Here is a 22,269-nt window from a genome sequence, read left to right on the forward strand (position 1 = left end):
TGACAGAAATTCATCATAAAGTCAACAGTAGACATCTGCAATGCACATAAGTACCATGAGGTTAATATCCAGATGATAAGAAGATCTTCTATAAATCTACAAGAAAAATAATCCAAATTGAGAAACAGACAAAGAAACTGGCAATAAGAAAATATAAAATTTCAATAATTATGAAAAGATGACAGAATTCACCAGTTATAAGAAATATTTAAGTAAAAGGAATGTCATTTCAAATCTACCAAAGTGGGGGAAATTTTAAGTATAACAATACCAAGTATAAACAAGCAATAGAAAAACAAGTACTCTCCTAGCATAGGGGAGAATGGCCTAAGGACTTTGGAGAGCACCTTGTGGTTCTAATGGAGTTGAAGATTCGTTTACACTGCAATCCAGCAGTTATACTCACAGATATACATCCAGCCTATAGAAACTCTCACACACATGCACTGGAACATAGGCACACAGATATTCACTTCAATTCACTGCTGCTTATAAAAGCAAAAAACCAGCCAGTACAGTGGCATTTGCCTATAGTCCAAGCTATTTGGGAAGGTGAGGCAAAAGGATCACTTGAACACAAAATTTGGAACCAGCCTGGGAAACATAACAGGACCCAGTCTCACGAAGGAAAAAATAAGTAAGAAACTGAGAGCAACCCAAACATCCATTGATAAATAAGAACAACTGAAAAATAAACTGGTATAATTCATATAAGGGAGATCTATGCAACAGTTAAATTAAAAAAATTGGAATTCACCTATCGGTATGAACAAATTTTATAAACATTAGTGGGGGAGGCAAACAGCAGAATGGCACATACTGTAAGATATCACCTGCATAAAGCAACACTTTATATTGTTTATGGATAGATACATAAGAAATACAAACTTAAAAATAGAAAGGGTTTGCCTTTATAGTGATAACAATAGTAACCTCCTGAGAGAGAGGGAAGAAAATGGAATGAGAAGAATATTTAAGGAATTTCAACTGTACGTATTATTTTATTTTTCAAAAAAATTTTCCTAAGTAAGTAAAGCAAAAATGTTTAAATCTGCATACTGGATACACAGAGAATATTATTTTCACTCTTTTCTATATATTTAGAATATTTTATAATCAAAGAAAACCTACATCTAGACTTCCTTAACAATTGTGAGTCAAGGGTCGGACTCCTTTGCATCACTTTTCTTTTAATCAGAGATACTCTTCAAAGCTACAGAAATTACACAGCAAGGAAATATAAGTCAGAACAGAAGAATGCTAAGACTGGATCCTCAGTCTATAATGTATTTATTACCTCCTAAGTTTACATACATTGGAGTAACTCTCAATTTTTCAAGTTAGGATTTATGGAAATAAGCAAGTAAATGCAGTACAAGTTTTAGAGGTAGCTGAGTTTGAGATTACTGCCAGTGGTGGGGTGTTTTGGTTGATAAGTTATACTAATGCAATCAACCACTGCAAGAACATATGAGAAGTCACTAAAACACTTTACCAACCAACAATTATGTAAATCACAAGATAGGTGATCCAATCAGGCTCAATTATAGATCCTAAATGAAGGCAGCCACAGACAGGTTTTCCCATCCGTGTAGCTCCCCAGACAAATTTTAGGAGTCAGGCAGGGAGGAGAAACCTTAGCAAATTGGAATGAAGAATTAGGTGAGTGATATCTAAAATGAAACAGAAAAATGTGTCCTTCTAAAATCCAGATTATAAGGGTAAGAAAAGCCAAAAATAAAATGAAGGCCACCATAGTCTTTCCCAAGAGCAAATTATTAAACTTGCAAAGCAATAACACATTTAAATTCATAATAATGATGATAATGATGATTGTAATCATCCCTCATATTTTGTACGCTTTTCCCATTTAACACGTAATTTGCATTCACCATCTCATCTGAGCCTCACCACAGAGCATGATTTACCTCAAAGCAAGCAGGATGGGATTACTAAAATTTTCAGGTGAGGAAATAACAGTTAAATGTTTTGTTCAATGTCACAAGGAGAGTAAACAGAGAGTCCAGTCTTCTGACTGGGTCCAGGGCCAGGTCCATTCATTCTGTCCTGTTAGGGACTGTGGATCTGTTCCACATAAATATGTTTTCCAGAGAATGGAAGCTTACTTTTTCATAACCACATAAAACTCCTTTCTGTTTTCTTATTTAGAATGTGCCTAACATAATCTAGACTTTAATAAGTTGGAGATCAGGAACTAAAAATAACATCTTCCATTTTCATAAGCATTTAGCAATTATCTAATTTGCTACTTAACAACTAAGTCACATGGGAGAAGGACTATTATCACCATTTATAGATGAAAAATTTAAGGTTTATAGTGATTAAGTCAACCCAGGATCACAGAGCTAGGTCTTGAATCTAGATCCTCTTGTTCAAGTTTTCCCCATTTGCCTTTGGTTTTTCATCATTTGAACCTAGATTGGGAGGTTTTCAGCTTCTCTCTGAAGCTGGTCTTCATTTTCACTAGTCAGCTGAAATCATCTAACATCTAATCTTCTAACTTATTTAGGAAAACACTTCTCTGTAAATAGGCCTGGAATGTTCTCTGCACTTCCTCTAGTGCATCAGAAGTGAGCTTCCCAGTGCCTAGGATCCACATCACTGTAATCTACTGCTTAGGAATCCTTTCTTATTCAATTACAGTTCTTCACAGAGTCTTTCAACAAAAAAGCTTGCTTAAGTGCTTGACTATGTTCTCAACACAGGGCTCCTCAGAGAGACTTATAAAGACAAATAGACATGACGCTCATTCTCAAGGGAAAGGCTAGCAAATGCCTTTTGATGGAAAGAAAGGCCTACCAATGAAGGGGAGTGAATATCCCATTAGTGAATAAATATCACCTAGTAATTAATTTTGTCACTGTGATATTCTGTATAAAACATGTGTGTGTGTATGTGTGTGTGTGTGTGTATGTTGGTCTCGACCCCTGTTCCTGACATGAAAGCCCCAAAGTCCTCATAATTTCCCCAGCCACAGAGGTGCTAGGTATATCTTTTGTTTTAATATTACGTCTTTAACTCTGGTTCCTGGAATTTCCTGGTGGGTGAGTGTCTTTGGTTCCAGTGATGCGACTCTTGTGGGTTTCTGCAGAGGGGCTGGTCACCAAAAAGTCCAAGACATGATAAGAATCATAGAACTTTCAGCCCCACCCACATCCTCCAGGAAGAACAGAAGAGCTGGGGATTGAGTTATAATTGATAATGACTATATGATAAAGCCTCCAGAAAAATCTTTAGACTATGGATTTTGGAGTACTTCTGTGTTGCTGAGTACATGGAGGTTCCTATAGGGTGATGCACCTGGGGAGGGCATGGGAGTTCTGTGCCCTTCCCACATACTCTGCCCTATGCATCTTCCCTACCTGGCTGTTTGTCCTTATCCTTTGTAATACCCTTTACGATAAATGAGTAAATATAAAAAAAAAAAAAAAGAGTAAATATAAGTGTAGAGCTTCCTTAATTCTGAGAGCCATCATGGCAAACCTCGATTCAGAGTAGCTGGTAATAACCTAGGACTTCTGATTGATATCTAGTGTGGAAGTGGTCTTCTGAAACTGAGCCCTAAACCTGTGGGATCTGACTTTAACTCCAGTAGTTAGTATCCAAATTGAACTGAATTACGGGAGAGCTACATGGTGTCGGGGGAAACCCCATACAACTGAGTGAATTCTCTATTGGTTTCTTACAGTTCCACTCATGTAAGAGGTAGAGAGCTAATCTATTAAGGTTCCACAAAACAGCAACAGATTTACAAATAAATCAACAGAAGATGGACTGATAAATAACTTTCAAATCATTAGAAAAGAAAAATGAAACAAGAAAACCATGATTGAGATAGTAGATTACAACAAAGAAAAAACACCTTGGCAAATGAAAAACAAATTAAGGTAGAACAAATTTCAAACATGTCATTAATCTCAGTAAACTTAAGTAGGATAAGTATAGAGCTTTATATCAGGGATCAAAAACCAACAATAAACTTTTACAAAAGGCATTCTTAAAACAGCAAAGAAAGACTCAGCATAAGGGAATAGAAAATGTTATTCCGGGCAAACACTAAACAAGTTAAATAGATGAAGCAATATTAACGTAAGACAAAACAGAATCCAAAGTGAACAAGATCATAAGGTTAAAGAGAATATTTAATAATAACAACATGTAAAAATCCATGAAATAAAGATTGAAGTAAGGAAATCTTTTTTTTTTTTTTTTTGCCATTTAACCCAAGGGTACTTTTCCACTGAGCTATATATACTCCTAGCCCTTTTTTATTTTTCAGACAGGTCCTCACTACATTGCTGAGATTGGCCTTGAACTTGCAATTCTCCTGCCTCAGTCTACTGTCACTGGAATTACAGGCATAAAAAAGACATTTCAAAACAAACAAAGAAAAAATTAATAGAAACATGACAAGAGGTCAAGCAAGTCTCAAGTACCACAAGAATCTTGACCATATCCTTTTATCAGGTCAAGCAAACCAAAATAGAAAGATGTTAAAGAAAAAGAATAAAGACTGGAAAGAAGGAAATAAACTAGTGATTATTCACAGATGACATGATTATATATAAGACAATTAAAATAATCTACAGATAAGTTGCAGGAAATAAGCTTTTAGATATAAGGTGAATACACAAAAATAACATGTATACCTATATATCAGAAATACATGAGAAATTATATTATAAAATAGACACCATGTGTAAGAGTATTAAAAGTATCGATAACATGGAATAAAACTAATAAAAGACAAAAAGATAAACACACATGCAAACACAAATTACTGGTATTAAAGACAACCTAAAGAGCCAGGTGTAGTGGTGTATGCTTGAAATACCAGCTACTTGGAAGCTGAGGTAGAGGTGTTGCAAACTGGAGACCAGTCTCAGCAACTTAGTGAGACCCTGTCTCAAAATTAAAAAAATAAAATCTGGCTTAGTGGCACCCCTGGGTTCAATCCCCAGTACCAAAATAGAAAAAACACCTAAATAATCACAGATTGGGAAATTCAATTTAGAAAGATGATAATTCCCCATCAAACTTTCAATAGACGTTTTTGGCTTTTTGGAGTGGGAAAGGGCATTTTGTGGAATAAACAAATTCTGATTTTAAAATTTCCATGGAAATACCAAGGATCAAGATTATTCAAGATACTCTAGGGGAAAATCAGGTATGAAAAGCTGTTCTACTGGATATGGAGACTTAGAATAATTAAAGTAGTATAGCACTGGCATAAAGACAAACATTCAGATCAAAGGAAAAGAATGGGTCAAAACTGACCCACACATATATGGACACTTGATTTCAATGCAAGTCACTTGGGGAAAAAAAATAATCATTTAAACAAAGAGGGTCTTTGGATCTTCATTTGGAAGAAAATGAAACTTTTCTAGGAAATAACATAAGAAAATGTCTTCTTAACTTTAACATAGGGGAAAACTTAGCATACTCACCACTCCCAAAAAACAGTATAAGGGAAGAGAATGAGTCACTGAACTATGGTTCTGTTCTTCAAAAGATGAACATCTGAGATCTTTAAAAGCAAGTCACATCTTCTAAAATATCTAAAATACATATGACTAAGAACTGGTACATACACAAAATACTCCTACAAACCAAGGGAAAAGAGAGAGAAGTTAGGGGTGTAGCTCAGGGGTGGAGCATTTCCCTAGCATATGTGAGGCCCTGGGTTCAATCCTCAGCACCACAAAAAAAAAAAAAAGAGAGAGAGAGAGAGAGAGAGAGAGAGAGAGAGAGAGAGAGAGAGAGAGAAAGGGAGAAAGAGAAAGAAAGTCAAGAGATACAAGAAGAGAAGGAGGGAGTGATGGTTAGCCAGGTATCTGAATTGGTACTTCCTAGGTATCTACATGGCCTAAAAGTACATGAAAATGTGTTCATACCATTAGTTATTCAGAAATTTAAATTAAAACTAAATGACAGCCTGATGCCAGCTGAATAGCTAAAATTTTGAAAACTAATAAAAGTGCCAGCAAGTATGGGTAGAAACTATTCTAGTACAACATTAGTGGGAATATGGACTGATAAAGCTACTTTGGGGAAAAAAAATATTACAATTGAACTAACATGTACCTATGATATTCCTAACAATTATACTCTTAGGAACATACCCAACAGAAAGACATGTGCACAGATACCAAGCACACACGTAAGAACAATCATAGTGGTTTTCTTTATAATCATCTAAGACTGGAAACAATTCAATAATTAAAACAACAAACTAGATAAAGTCTGATATAGTCATACAATGCAATATAGCACAGCAAAGAACATAAACAAATTAGCTACACAAATAGATCAATCTCACAAAATATAACACGAAAGAAGTCTAACCCAAAAGCGTATCTATTGTGAAATTCCATTTTTAAAAAGTTCCAAATCAGACAGAATCAAAATAAAGTATTAAAGTCATAATAATAATAATTTGAGGGAGGAGGAAGAGAGAGATTGGAAATAGAGGGTACAGTGAAATTTCCTAGGCACACTAGTAGGGTCCTATTCTTGACCTGGATAATAATTACACAAATGTTTATTTTCTGGTATTAGCTGAGCTGTAAGTTTATACTTTGTGTGCACATTTCTATCTGTACACTTTACTTCAGTCAAAAAAAAAAAAACTGCACTGGGGATATAGCTCTGTGGTTGCTACATACATGAGACCCTGGGTTTGATTCCCAACACTGCAAAGAAAAGAATAAAGAAAAACCAGTTTACTGGGTTTATACAATATTTATAAGTGATTTCATCTATTTGGAAAATAACAAAAGAACTAACTTAAAAAAAAACTTTATTTCATCAAATCTAAAACATTCAATATAAGATAAATCATTACTTTTATATGCCAATACAAATTTTAAAATGTTTAAGGTGTTTAAATTTAAAATGTTACAATTGTAAAATATCAATTAAGAATGCCCCTTTTCAATTGTGTACCTCAGATACAACAAAATACACTGTCAGCATAAGTTTTCAGGATAGTATCAGATATAAGAACAATATACAAATCCAACGGTTTTCCTTTAAGTAGCAATAACCAATTTCATAATGTAATAAAAAAGATCTAATTCACAAAAGTAACAAAACTTAAATACAAAAACTGGAAATAAAACTAGGAAAAAAAAAACCTAGCAAGGAATTTATAAAACCTGTATGATAAAAATTACAAATATCAACTGACAGGACAGAAAAAGGGCAAGAATAGATAGGAAGACTTAATATTATAAAGATGTCATTTCTCTTCTAATATAAACTCATTGTAATAACAATCAAAATCCAAATAACATCATTCTAACTTCCTCAGGAAGGGGTTAGTGATATAGCCCAATGGTTAAGTGCTTGCCTAGCATGAATGAGGTCCTGGGTTCAATCCTCAGCACTGCAATAAAAAAATAAATAAAAATAAAAAATAAAAATTCCTCAGGAAGATGAGCAGACAGCAAAATTTTGAAAAAGAAATACAAAGACAAGAGAACTGCCTTAACAAATATTAACTATATAAGAAAAATTGATGGGTTTGCCTACAAAATGAAAATTTTCTGTACCAGAAAAAATATCATAAACAAATTTCAAATATAAGTAACTAAAGTAGGAGAAAATATTTGTAATACATGTAAACTAAAAGCGATTAGGATCCAGAATATATTAAGGACTTCCGTACATGCATAAGCAAAGACTTGCAACCCAACAAGAAGATGGACAAAAGATATAACCAACAGGTAAACTACAGAAAGGAAATAAACCTGGTTAAGGAATGGAATATGTGAAAGAAACAATCCTTGAGAGAAATCAGGAAATGCAATATAAAACAATAAGATACAATTTTCCACAGAGTCTGGAAAAAATTTTAAACTTTATTATATAAAGTACTGGATGAGGATTTGGGAAAATATATACTGATGTCACTGCTAGTAAAAAAAAAAACTATGCCTACTTTTAAGTGGTAAATTGACAGAATCTGTTTAAATGTGCACACCATATAACGTAACAATTACACTTCTTGGAATAGTGAGAATGTATTACCTATGTGGAAAATGCATATACATCAAATTCATGTATGTATACCTGTGTATATGCATATATCTACCATTAAAGTATAACAAATAACACTATGGTGTAGGATACGAGAATTTTCCCTTTTCACTTTCCTCTACAGAATACTCCAGCCTTCAGCATAAAGAAGAATCTTGTGATGGCGGACTAGAGGGTAACTCCATCTCCCGTCACTCCAGAACTCAGGATTCAAGAAGGGGAGGTATTGAGAGACTCGGACCAACACAGAGCCGCGGGGTGAGTCTCTCCCACCGGGTGAAGCTCGGCCCGGGTGGCAGGCCCGGACAGGGGCAGCTTCTCAGAGGAGGGCAGGGCAGCTAGAGTCTTCCCCAAGCAGCCCTGCTCCCTCCGGCGGCAGGCACAATCTACAGCCAGCTCCTCGGAGGAGGCCTGCCCAGTGAGGGCTTTTCGAAACAGAGCCAACCCCAAGCCCCGGACCCAGCGGCAGGCCCTGGCCTGCAGGCGGCTTCTGGGACCAGGGCAGGACAGCAAGAGACTTTCCCGTAGCAGTCTGACTCCCTCAGGTGGGGGCAGGCCCTGTCTATAGCCAGCTTCTAGGAGCAGGACCACCCAGTGAGAGGATTTCCACATAGAACCAGCCCCCAGCCCTGGACCCAGTAGCAGGCTAGGGGCAGCTTTCTTCGGAAGCACTGTATTATCAAGTTCCTCCAAGACTTCAGGCTACTGAAGGCTGGGAGGTGATATACTGGAAATCTACAGGGACACTATAAGCCAATAGAGGAAATATGCAATATCTCAGAGTCCCACTGATATCTGACCAATATGAGAAAACAAGGGAAGAAAATGTCCCAAACACACCTAGATACTATATCAATAAAACCCAAAGACAGCACAGCAGGAGAAATGTCAGAAAGGGAGTTCAGAATGTACATAATTAAAACAATCAGGGAAGCAAAAGAGGAGATGAAAGAGCAAATGCAGGCATTGAAGGAAGAGATGAAAGAGCAAATGCAGGCATTAAATGATCGCACCAATCAACAGTTAAAAGGCCAAATACGGGAAGCAAGAGATCATTTCAATAAACAGAGATACTGAAAAAAAAAAAAAAAAAAAAAAAAACAGAAATTCTTGAAATGAAGGAAACAATAAACCAAGTTAAAAACTCCATAGAAAGCACAACCAATAGGATAGAACACCTGGAAGACCGAACCTCAGACATTGAAGACAAAATATTTAATCTCAAAAACAAAATTGACCAAACAGAGAAGATGATAAGAACTCATGAATAGAATCTACAAGAATTATGGGATATCATGAAAAGGTCAAATTTAAGAATTATTGGGATTGAGGAAGGCTTAGAGAAACAAACCAAAGGAATGAACAATCTATTCAATGAAATAATATCAGAAAATTTCCCAAATCTGAAGAATGAAATGGAAAACCAGGTACAAGAGGCTTATAGGACTCCAAACATACAAAATTACAACAGACCCACACCAAGGCACATTATTATGAAAATACCTAACATAAAAACTAAAGACAGAATTTTAAAGGCTGCAAGAGAAAAGAATCAAATTACATTCAAGGGGAAACCAATAAGAATATCAGCAGATTTTTCAATTCAGACCCTAAAAGCTAGAAGGGCCTGGAACAACATTTACCAAGCCCTGAAAGAAAACGGATGCCAACCAAGAATCATACCCAGCAAAACTTACTTTCAGATTTGATGACGAAATAAAATCCTTCCATGATAAACAAAAGCTAAAAGAATTTACAAAAAGAAAGCTGGCATTACAGAACATTCTCAACAAAATATTCCATGAGGAAGAGATGAAAAACAAAGATGCAAATCAGCAACGGGAGGAACTAGCCTAAAGAAAGAGCCAGATAAAGGAGAAACCAAATCATGTCAAAAAACAAAAACAAATCAAATGACTGGGAATACAAATCATATCACAATAATAACCCTTAATGTTAATGGCCTGAACTCATCAATCAAAAGACATAGACTGGCAGATTGGATTAAAAAGAAAAAAATCCAACAATATGCTGCCTGCAAGAGACTCATCTCATAGAAAGAGATACCCACAGACTAAAGGTGAAAGGATGGGAAAAAACACCATGCACATGGACACAGCAAAAAAGCTGGAGTATCCATCCTCATTTCAGATAATGTGGACATCAAATAGACCACAACACAATTATACTAGGCGATTTTAACACACCTCTCTCACCACTGGATAGATCTTCCAAACAAAAATTGAATAAAGAAACCATAGATCTCAATAACACAATCAACAATTCAGACTTTATGGACATATATAGAATATACCATCCAACAAAGAACGAATACACTTTCTTCTCAGCAGCACATGGATCCTTCTCTAAAATAGACCATATTTTATGCCACAAAGCTACTGTTAGCAAATACAAGAAGATAGAGATACTACCTTGTATTCTATCAGATCATAATGGATTGAAATTAGAAATAAATGACAGAATAAAAAACAGAAACTTCTCCAATACCTGGAGATTAAATAATACGCTATTATATGATAAATGGATAACAGAAGACATCAGGAGGGAAATTAAAAAATTCTTAGAAGTAAACGAGAACAAAGACACATCATATCAAAATCTCTGGGACACTATGAAAGCAGTACTTAGAGGAAGATTTATTTTATGGAGTGCATTCAACAAAAGAAGTAAAAATCAACAAATAAACAACTTAACACTACAGCTCAAAGCCCTAGAAAAAGAAGAGCAGACCAACACCAAAAGTAGAAGACAGGAAATAGTTAAAATCAGAGCCGAAATCAATGAAATTGAAACAAAAGAAACAATCGGAAAAATTAACAAAATAAAGAGTTGGTTCTTTGAAAAAATAAACAAAATTGGTAAACCCTTAGCCACACTAACAAAGAGAAAGAGAGAGAAAACTCAAATTACTAAAATTTGGAATGAACAAGGAAATATCACTACAGACACGAGTGAAATACAAAACATAATTAGAAGCTATTTTGAAAATCTATACTCCAACAAAACAGAAAACCTTGAAGACATCAATAAATTTCTAGAGACATATGAATTACCTAAACTGAACCAGGAGGACATACACAACTTAAATAGATCAATTTTGAGTAATGAAATAGAAGAGGTCATCAAAAGCCTACCAACAAAGAAAAGTCCGGGACCAGATGGGTTCTCAGCCGAGTTCTATAAAACCTTTAAAGAAGAGCTCATTTCAATACTCCTCAAAGTATTCCATGAAATAGAAGAGGAGGGAACCCTCCCAAACTCATTCTATGAAGCCAATATCACCATGATACCTAAACCAGACAGAGACACATCGAGGAAAGAAAATTTCAGACCAATATCCTTAATGAACATCGATGCAAAAATTCTCAACAAAATTTTAGCAAATCGCATACAAAAATATATTAAAAAGATAGTGCACCACGATCAAGTGGGTTTCATCCCAGGGATGCAAGGTTGGTTCAACATCCGGAAATCAATAAATGTTATTCACCACATCAACAGACTTAAAGTTAAGAATCACATGATTATTTCGATAGATGCAGAAAAAGCATTCAATAAAATACAGCATCCCTTCATGCTCAAAACACTAGAAAAAATAGGGATAGTGGGAACATTCCTTAACATTGTAAAGGCCATCTATGCTAAGCCCATGGCCAATATCATTCTAAATGGTGAAAAACTGAAAGCATTCCCCCTAAAAACTGGAACATGGCAGGGATGCCCTCTTTCACCACTTCTTTTCAATATCGTCCTTGAAACTCTAGCCAGAGCAATTAGACAAACCAAAGAAATTACAGGGATACGAATAGGAAAAGAAGAACTCAAACTATCCCTGTTTGCTGATGACGTGATTATATATTTAGAGGAACCTGGAAATTCCACCAGAAAACTTTTAGAACTCATAAGTGAATTCAGTAAAGTAGCAGGTTACAAGATCAATGCTCATAAATCCAATGCATTTTTATACATAAGTGATGAATCTTCAGAACTCACAATAGCCTTGAAAAAAATAAAATACTTGGGAATCAATCTCACAAAAGAGGTGAAAGACCTCTACAATGAGAACTACAGAACACTAAAGAGAGAAATTTAAAAAAAAATCTTAGAAGATGGAAAGATCTCCCATGTTCTTGGATAGGCAGAATTAATATTGTTGAAATGGCCATAATACCAAAAGTGCTATACAGATTCAATACAATTCCAATTAAAATCCAATGACGTACCTTACAGAAATAGTGCAAGCAATTATGAAATTCATCTGGAAGAATAAGAAACTCAGAATAGCTAAAGCAATCCTTAGCAGAAAGAGCGAAGCAGCGGGTATTGGCAATACCAGATCTTCAACTCTACTACAAAGCAACAGTAACAAAAATGGTATGGTATTGGTACCAAAATAGATAGGAAGAGATCAATGGTACAGAATAGAGGACATGGACACAAACCCAAATAAATACAATTTTCTCATATTAGACAAAGGGGCCAAAAATATGCAATGGAGAAAAGACAGCCTCTTCAACAAATGGTGCTGGGAAAACTGGAAATCCATATGCAACAGAATGAAATTAAACCCCTATCTCTCAACCTGCACAAAAATCAACTCAAAATGGATCAAGGACCTTGAAATCAGACCAGAGACCCTGCATCTTATAGAAAAAAAGTAGGTCCAAATCTTCAACATGTCAGCTTAGGATCAGACTTCCTTAACAGGAATCCCATAGCACAAGAAATAAAAGCAAGAATCAATAACTGGGATAGATTCAAACTAAAAAGTTTTCTCTCAGCAAAGGAAACTACCAGTAATGTGAAGAGAGAGCCTACATAGTGGGAGAAAATCTTTGCCACTCATACTTCAGATAGAGTGCTAATTTCCAGAATCTATAAAGAACTCAAAAAACTCTACACCAAGAATACAAATAATCCAATCAACAAATGGGCTAAGGATATGAACAGACACTTCACAGAAGAAGATCTACAAGCAATCAACAGATATATGAAAAAATGTTCACCATCTTTAGTAATAAGAGAAATGCAAATCAAAACTACCCCACGATACCATCTCACCCCAATTAAAATGGCGATTATCAAGAACACAAGCAACAATAGATGTTGGAGAGGATGTGGGGAAAAAGGTAAACTGATACATTGCTGGTGGGGTTGCAAATTAGTGCAGCCACTCTGGAAAGCAGTATGGAGATTCCTCAGAAAGCTTGGAATGGAACCACCATTTGACCCAGCTATCCCACTCCTTGGCCTATACCCAAAGGACTTAAAATCAGCATACTACAGAGATACAGCCACATCAATGTTCATAGCTGCTCAATTCACAATAGCCAGACTGTGGAACCAACCTAGATGTCCTTCAATTGATGAATGGATAAAGAAACTGTGGTATATATATACAATGGAATATTACTCCACCATAAAGAATGATAAAATTATGGCATTTGCAGGCAAATGGATGAAATTGGAGACTATCATGCTAAGTGAGATAAGCCAATCTTAGAAAACCAAAGGACGAATGATCTCTCTGATAAGCAGATGATGACACATAATGGGGGGGGAGGGGTTAGTGTTAGTGTTAGGGTTAGGGTTAGGGAGGGGGGCAAGAATGGAGGAAGGAAGGACTGTATAGAGGGAAAAGAGGGGTGGGAGGGGTGGGGGGAAGGGAAAAAATAACAGAATGAATCAAACAACATTAACCTATGTAAATTTATGATTACACAAATGGTATGCCTTTACTCCATGTACAAACAGAGAAACAACATGTATCCCATTTGTTTACAATAAAAAGTCATTAATTAAAAAAAAAAAAAGAATAATCTTGGATGGTATTTGCTGATCCTAGTTATTACTCATGCTGTAGGATAGGTTACAAATGTTGATTTTTCCCCTCAGTGCACTGTTTTGGCCCAGAGAACTTGAAAAATAAAACATCTCACAACAAATATTTTAAGACACATACCAGCAAGAAACTTTTTTGCCACCAAAGGTCGAACTGTTTCCTGTGGCAATGTCTCTTTTGATATGAAGGGTCTCCTCTCACTCTTTGGCAATGTACCTGGCCATTTCTCTAATGTCCTCTGGTTACTAGTAGGAAATCTTTGACTTTCACTGAAACATTTCTTCACCTTTTTTGGAGATAGTTTCTTTTCCAGGAGAGATTCCAAAGCCTGTCATGAAACAGTTGATCATTCTCTTAGTTTATCTCAAAAAAGTATGACTTCCTGGCACAAAACTGGAAAATAAGGACTCCAGAAAAACTGGTAATTAAATGTCTATCTCAAATGGTTAATGAAATGCACTTTAACTAAATTTAAAATTTTTATTATTTAGGACACATAATTAATTAGTTCTTGTACATGTTTAACTCACTAAAACCAATAGCAAAGAAAAATAAAGACTATTTTTAAAGGTAAACAAACCTTAAAATTAAAGATCATCATTTAAAAAACTATATTCTTCAGAAAATTATCTTATATACTTTAAAAGCAGAAACCTCAAAAAGAAAAAAAAAAAGAAAAACAGAAACCTCATAAACTCAAGTAGAGTTTTAAGTGAGTAAACCCATTATATTTAACATAACATTTTCAGAAAATAAAAGAAATGTAGTAGATCCAGTGGCTTTGGCCTACTACAGTAATGGCAGGAGACCTGTGTCCCTCTTTCCTAAAAAGGCATATCTTCTAATAAATGCAAACCCACACATTATTGGGCAGTGAGGTCCTTGTCTCCATATGAGCAGTACACAATAAGGACAACTAGACACAGCCTGGGAGGTTCAGTTCAGATGATAATAAAGGAATAAGAAATAGTAAGCTATGAAATGGTGTAGTACATCAAGAGATATTAATTTCTTGCATTACTGAATATTTTCCAAAGTAAGGGTGATAAACTATATTTAAGAAACATTAAAGATACTTTTGCTCAAAATATGGGATGACTAGATAATCTCTTGAGATACTTTCTAGAATTTTGAAGTTAGATCCTCTAAATAAAATCATTCTGGTTGATAAATGTTTCTCATGGGTTAGTGTAAAAAGCATCACACAAACTGATAACACTGCCAAAGGTTTTGAGGTCCGCATTTGACAAATTCTATCTACATGAATGTAACCAAAGCAAATCACAGATATATTTGCCAAATAATGGGACTGTAAAGGCAGAAAGGGCATTCAACAACACCAATAGTTAGTTAATGGCAGAACTTGCATGTCACTTAGCCCCAATCCTTCCTACAACACCACATTTCCTCTACGGCTAATAGTCTACTATGTCACACTAACATAAAGATTAACTTTTTATTTGTGGATGAAAATAGATGGCATAGTGGAAATAACACTGGCATGGGAGTCAGAAGACAGGAATTTCATTTGCCGCCCTCAAGAGAAATAATTGTGTCATATCTCTGATCTCTGCTTTTTAAAAAATCTTAAATGATAAAATAGTAATAAAACCAACTGTAAACCACAGTGCCACAATAAGGATGAAATTGCATTATTATGTGATAACACTATGCAAACATCATGGAACTAAAAAATTAAGGGGCATACTGTTATTATTGTCTTTGTCACCAATGAGAACTAAGAACCCTTGTACATTCCTGTCTGTACATGTCATTTGTGATTTTCAGAAGTTTCTAGTCATATCCCAAGATTTGCAGCTCTCCTTGAAGTGTTCCTCCTTTTCTACTATCCATGTAAACACTGATATTCTAATCTAAGCAACAATTTAAGAGTACTTTACTGTTTTCCTTTTCTACGCTAATAAATTGTTTATTAAATTATGTGGCCAGATAATGGAACATTCTATTCAACTGATGAACCCGGTTTAAAGTCATTACATGCTTCACACTCAAGTCCCAATTCTCAAGTAAGTGAAATATAATAATATAGACTAGACTGTCAAAAAATAAAATAAAAATGAAGTGCTCTGCAAAGCTTTAATGTACCAGGTGGCAGTTTTGTCTTGTACTCTCACCTAAAGAAACTAGGTGACCAGAAGCATTACTTCCCTACTTGGAACCAACAGACTTTTAAGAAAAATGGGAGATGATTTCCTACCTCAATTTGTTGCAGGATATCTATAACCACATCAGGAACAGAAGGATCTGCATCCAGCTTGGCAGAACACAGTGAAAGTTGGCGAATAAGGCTGCCCAGTTCCTTACACCGAGCAGAAACTGGGTGTTCCCCTCGGTCGGTAAACTGAGTGACAAACATCTGTAAGGCCCGAATGGCTCCTCGATGGGCAGCTGCCAGCCTAGACATTGCCCATGACTGGCAATAAACATGCGAGAAATTATTTCAATATTCAGAACTTCCTAACATAAACCCAAGCTTTAAGAATATTTGTAGTCCACCCTTTCCTTATAAAGTACTTCCTAGTGTGAAAACTTTTTCAGAGTAAAAAGAATTATAAAGCTCAAAGCTTTCGAATAATGAATTGAGTTTTTTCCTTTCTATTATTTCTTTATGCTAGTAGCAACTACAATAGGAATCTATTTTCAGAAGTTGGTCTTTGGATGGTAACCCCATATTCAGAATATTTAAGGTGCTCACTTTCTAAAAGATTTCTATTAGCAATGACAATAATATTAGTGCAGAAAGCTCACACACAATACTAACAAAACAACAGAAAATGTACTCTATAAATATATTGGGATGGCGGGCATAGTTCTGTGGTGGAGTGCTTGCCTAGCATGCATGGAACCTTGGGTTTTACCTGTAACACTGGGGGGAAAAAAAAGTATTAATCATAATTTAATCATACCTTTTTAGTGTGTTTAATTTTATGTGGACTCAATTTATCCAATTCTTCCTGGATTGCTTTCACCTGTTTTGTGAAGAGAAAAAAATGAAAACTTCATAACTTTCCGCTGATTTATTTTTATAGAAAAGATACATTTTGCCCAAATACAACCATTGTTAATTCAATTCACTTGAAAATGAGAAAAGCTCTTCATCTCTGTACCCAAAATTCAGTTACTGGTTTCCATTCTCAATATGGTAAATACAGCACAGTGTTCACCTTCCGGTCTTTCAGCCCCAATGTAAGAGGAATTTAACAGAATAGAGCAAAGATGGAGATGATTCTGGAAAGGCAGGAGGGTTAGTTTGGGAAGTCTTAAGTGTCACGCTAAAGAATTTAGCTTTCATCTTCAGGATTACAAAGAGTCACTGAAGTCTTTCAAGCAAGGGTCAAAGACAGTAAGATTTTGTTTTAGGACATTCTCTATGGCAGCATCATAAATAAGGACAGAAACAGAAACTCAAAAGAATAAAAAACAAAATCTAATTCAAGCTTTTAATGAAGAAGTACAGTTTTTGGTTCAAGCTTGCTAAGACCAACTTGTGATTTCAGTGACCAGAAATAAATAAATAAAACATATATTAATAATTTAGACATAATAATACATAAAACAAAAGTACATATTTTAAAAAATCCATCACAATGTAAAGAATATAGATAACAGATATCAGCCACTAAATGTGTCCTGAAAAATAATATTTAACAAGGTCTTGATTCTTTATAGTTTAATAAAGAAGAATCAAATTATTTATTACCCCCATTTGTATACAATGAATCAAAATGCAGCCTGTAAAAAGAAAAAAGGAAAAAAAATTATTTGTTACCTACTAAATTTTTAGTGTATTATAACCTGAGACAAATGGCAAATCAAAGATGGTCCCTTTCCTTTAAGATGAGGGTTCATACATGGGGACCAGGGGTTTCAGAATAACTGATCCACCTGCTTTCATATAAAAAATATGTACTGTGTAATGTAAAGCATTTTTTCCCCCCAGAGGAAATAAATGGTCCTTAATACATTCTCAGGAGACTACAGCCTCAAAAAGTCACGAGCCACTGTTTAAGGAGCTTGGCCATACACACATAATATACACACACACAAAGAAAGGCAGATGACAAAGGGGATGAGAATTACTTGTTCATGTGGTCAGAAAATTAAGCCTCACAAATCTATTAGAATTCATGTAGCGTACTGTGATGTTAATCTTTCTGAGACAAAAAGAAAATGGAAACTCTCTAAGAAAGAAACACAGGCTGCTAGCCTGCTTCTCCCTGGGCTTTCATACCTGCTGCTGGAGGACATAAAGCATTCGTGCACAACGAACAGCTTGTTCCTGTCTCCTGACACGGATTCGCCGCTCTTCATCTGGATCCAATGCTTCTTCTAATCTATCTGGAAATATTTTCCCCCAAAGAGGATTATAAACCATATAAAGAAATTTATAGAAACCTCACTTATTTAAAGAGGTAATAAGGTTGAAGCTCTCTAGTTCTATTAAGAAAAAAAAAATGAGGCTATCATAATAGAAAATTCATTTTTCATCAGTTGAGAAACTAGAAATGAGCCAGGTGTTGTGGCACATGCTTGAAATCCCAGCTACTTAAGATCAAAAATTAAAGGCCAGCCTCAGCAACTAAGTAATATCCTCTCTCTAAATAAAATAAATAAATAAAAGGGCTGGGGATGGAGCTCAGTGATAAGAGCATTTGAGTAGCATGAGTGAGGCCCTGGGTTCAATCCCCAATATAGAAAGGAAGCAAGCAAGCAGGAATGAGTGAGTGTACCTGTATACTGGCTGAGAGGTGGAAGGAACATGAAGACAGGGACAAGCTCCCATCCATGCTGGAATTCCCTGAACCAAATCCCCAGATAGCTCACAGCGAAGCATTTCTTACTATTTATAAAATTTTTATGTTGAGACAAAATCTGTTATGCTATTTTTTCCCAAAAAACTCTTTATTGGACTATTTTTATGTTAGCAAGATTATTTTTACATGTTCTTATCTTGATTCCAAGTGAGAAATCCTTTCTCTAACACACATAGAAAGTGCTAAAATCATGTAAATGTCTCGCCTTCATATTTGTCAGAAAGCATACACTTGTACATATTGGTGCTCCATAGTTTTAAAAGACTGGTTCAAAGAAATTGTTTCTGGAAGACTGCCTGAGGAAGATGCAGTCTATCCATTCTTTCCAGTCTGTGGTTTTCAAATATATAAATAAATATTTTTTATAAAAGTTCAATATAGTCAGATAAAAGCAATATTTTTATTACTATAAGAGTATTTTATTAGTTCAATTTTTAAATAATTTACTCATTAAAAAGTCAAACAAGGAAAAGAGTAAAGCTATTTAGAAGAATGCAAAATTGGAAGTGAGGAGTTGTACATACAGACAGAGTTTCTTAGGGGCCTATAAGCCAAATTATTTCTCTCTCTTGTTTATGCTGCACAGTGGGGAGAAAAATCTATATTCATATATTAAGACTATAAATAGCAATTGACTAAGGCAGGGGTTTTTAATCGCTCACTTTGTAGATGATTCTAATGCAACCAGTCTACAAAGCAGCACCTGGGAAGTACAAATGGCTGTTTCAGGGCTACTGAAAGGGTGGTATGCAGCTAGGGGTCATTGCAAACTATCATTAGTCCACATGGTAAACGCAGAAGTTGAAAGTATGCATTTATACATCTTTATAGCAATTGCCATGGTTGTGACATTTTTATTATAGCTTACAAAGTATTGATTAGTGATAGACTGAAATTTTAAATAGGTAAATAAGATAAATCAATCCAGTTCTTCCCCACAATGTCTGGGAAGCTCCAGTCTAAAGGTCCCCCTGTGTTAATAAATCAGATCACAAAAGAGGGTCTCATGGCTTTGTTCCCTTGCATGGCTTCTAAGGTATGTGGTATGAGGTATGTGGTCATGCCATAAACTGACACTGGGGAAATATTATAAGAAGACACAGTCAGAGCATTTCTGTTGGAATTCTGAATTCCTCATGATATTACATAACATACTTTACAGGGGAAACTTCTTTTTGGCCACAGTGTGTGAAAGCTGTTACACAATCTCATACAACTGTTTTTTTTGTTTTAAATCCTAAATTCTGCAACTGATTACAGTACCCTCTGTAGCTGGCTCCTAAGAAGCTCAGAAATAAATTTGTAACTCATTCCTAGTAAATCTTTTTCCTTTCCTTATTTTTCTTAGGTCACAATATACGCAGGTATGGAGTTTTATCTTATTTCAATCAATAGTTATTTTCTAAAGTATCTTAAATTCATTATATAACATGCATATGCACATAGCAGTTAAATTTAAATATGCAAAATACAATTCCAGACTATGTACCATCCTAGCATAATAGTTCCTTTTCAATTCTAAACTCCTTACTCCTTGCAGTCTAAAAGTTGGGCTTGATTTTCTACTTTGTTAGCAGCAGTAACCCAAAATTCTTCACATGAAACCAATCCTCTACTCCCCAGGGAAATGCAAGAATACTGAGATTTCTAGACAACTGCAAAAAACAGTAAATGATCATTATACTCCTTTTCCACCCTGTTGAGATATTTTTAACAAATATTCACAACTTCCTTGTCACTGGTGTGTACCCATCTCATCACTGCCCAAGTAGGAACTGGTTTTATCTACAATATGCATATTATGCTCTTGTTAAAGTCACTTTTAAAAATTTTGCCAGAAGGACTTCTGGATAAGTAAGAAAAATATTATAGGATAATTTGTACTCAGGTGTCAGAAGACCTTAGGTCCAGACAGTAGAAACCCTAACTTTGGCTGGGGCATCAGTAATCAAGTGTGGTCTACAGTGGAAGTCAGGGCAAACTCTTCAGAGAAAGAAGACACCAATAAAACTTATGAACGCTTATGCCCTAGGGAACCAACCAAAAGACAGGAGGTAGTGGAACTTGGTAAAGGGCATGGGGGCCTCAAATGAATGTATCTGAACTATCCCGTACTTGTGGCATCTCATCAAAGAGAAGGATCTAATTTTTCTCACCTTTTTTAGTTACCTCTTCAATTTTATGGATACAACTGCTCAATTCTTTCTGGAGTCGCTGAACTTCTAGCAGACTTTTCTGTTCACATAAGTTTTTGTGGTCACCTATCCTGGGTTGTGGTTGAAGGCCTGGATCACGGGTGGGTGGTGAATTTGGCAAGGTAAGATCTGAACGTCCTGGATGAGATGTGTACACATACACCTTGGCACCTGAGCTGGAAATTCCTACTTTGGATGGCTGGTGGCTGCACTGACAGAATTCTTGACCCTTTGAGCTTTTCCTCTCTACCTTGTGATCAGATATTTTACATTTAGTATGTCCACATTTCTGAGTGCTTTGGGGTTGACTTTTGAGATGATGTTCTTTTATGTGTTCTTCAAATTGTCTTCGCTTCACATCTCTTCTGGCTAGGTGGACAGCATAGCTAAGTCTCTCTTCTGATATGACGGAAAATGAAACAGAACTGCTCAGGTCAGGACCAACTCTAAAATCTGCATCTTTACCATGATATGATTCATTGTACGAGTGCTTCAGTTTTTCAATTCTAATTGCATGTGGGCAAGAATATTGGATTGCCAAGTTGCTTGAATGTGGAGGAACATTTCTATTAAACTGCAGCTGGTTCTTTAAAAAGTAAACAAAATTAAGCACATGTTAGAAAAATAACATATTGCTGAACTGATATATGTATATATAATCAAGCGTCTAATATTTCACCCACAAGATTATTTGTGTGAAAAGATATTTTTTCCATTACACTTAAACAAACAGCCACTCTCACATACCTTTAGTTCAACACATGGTTGTGGTTCTATCCTCCATCATTCAGTCCTATGGCACTATCCTTCCACTTACTAACATCATATTGGGATCCTCCTCTAAACTCCATCCAGAAAGATTACAGTGGTAACCAGTAAAATCCTCAACTCCCAGAGTTAAGGATTTTTGTCCTGTTTCAAAATGTCAAGGTGCAGCAAGTGATCAATATAATCCATTATAACTACCCCAAAGACATACCACATGATCACACAGTCATTTGATGATATTTCTTCAGGCCTTTCTGGAAATTTTTCACCCTGTGGTTATAAATATATTTTACCTTACACCTAAGTACATCTTGCTTTAAAAAGCCCACTTATAATGCTTTAAGGAGCTGAACAGACACTTCACAGAAGAAGTACAATCGATCAACAAATATATGAAAAAATGTACATCTCTAGCAATTACAGAAATGCAAATCAAAACTTCTCTAAGGACTGGGGATATAGCTCAGTTGGTAGAGTGCTTGCCTACCATGCACCAAAAAAAAAAAAAGAAACAACTACTCTAAGATTTCATCTCACTCTAGTC

At 35.5% G+C, this 22,269-nt stretch overlaps 1 protein-coding gene across 7 annotated transcripts in view; it reads right to left on the minus strand.

Moving 5' to 3' along the window:
• Kiaa0753 (KIAA0753 ortholog) overlaps window positions 1-22,269 on the minus strand; it is an 86,149-nt gene that overhangs the window by 37,352 nt on the left and 26,528 nt on the right. For 6 of the 7 annotated variants that reach the window (XM_047543026.1, XM_047543024.1, XM_047543027.1 and 3 more), the window contains 5 exons: window positions 20,919-21,543; window positions 18,180-18,286; window positions 16,855-16,917; window positions 16,146-16,361; window positions 14,048-14,255 (listed from right to left, as the gene is read on the minus strand). In XM_047543026.1, the coding sequence (XP_047398982.1) occupies window positions 14,048-14,255; window positions 16,146-16,361; window positions 16,855-16,917; window positions 18,180-18,286; window positions 20,919-21,543 (1,219 nt within the window). The remainder of the gene's footprint in view (window positions 1-14,047; window positions 14,256-16,145; window positions 16,362-16,854; window positions 16,918-18,179; window positions 18,287-20,918; window positions 21,544-22,269) is intronic. The other variant, XM_047543030.1, reaches the window with a different exon arrangement.

Source organism: Sciurus carolinensis, chromosome 3 (genome assembly GCF_902686445.1).
Source record: "Sciurus carolinensis chromosome 3, mSciCar1.2, whole genome shotgun sequence".
In the NCBI taxonomy this organism is placed as follows: Eukaryota; Metazoa; Chordata; class Mammalia; order Rodentia; family Sciuridae; genus Sciurus; species Sciurus carolinensis.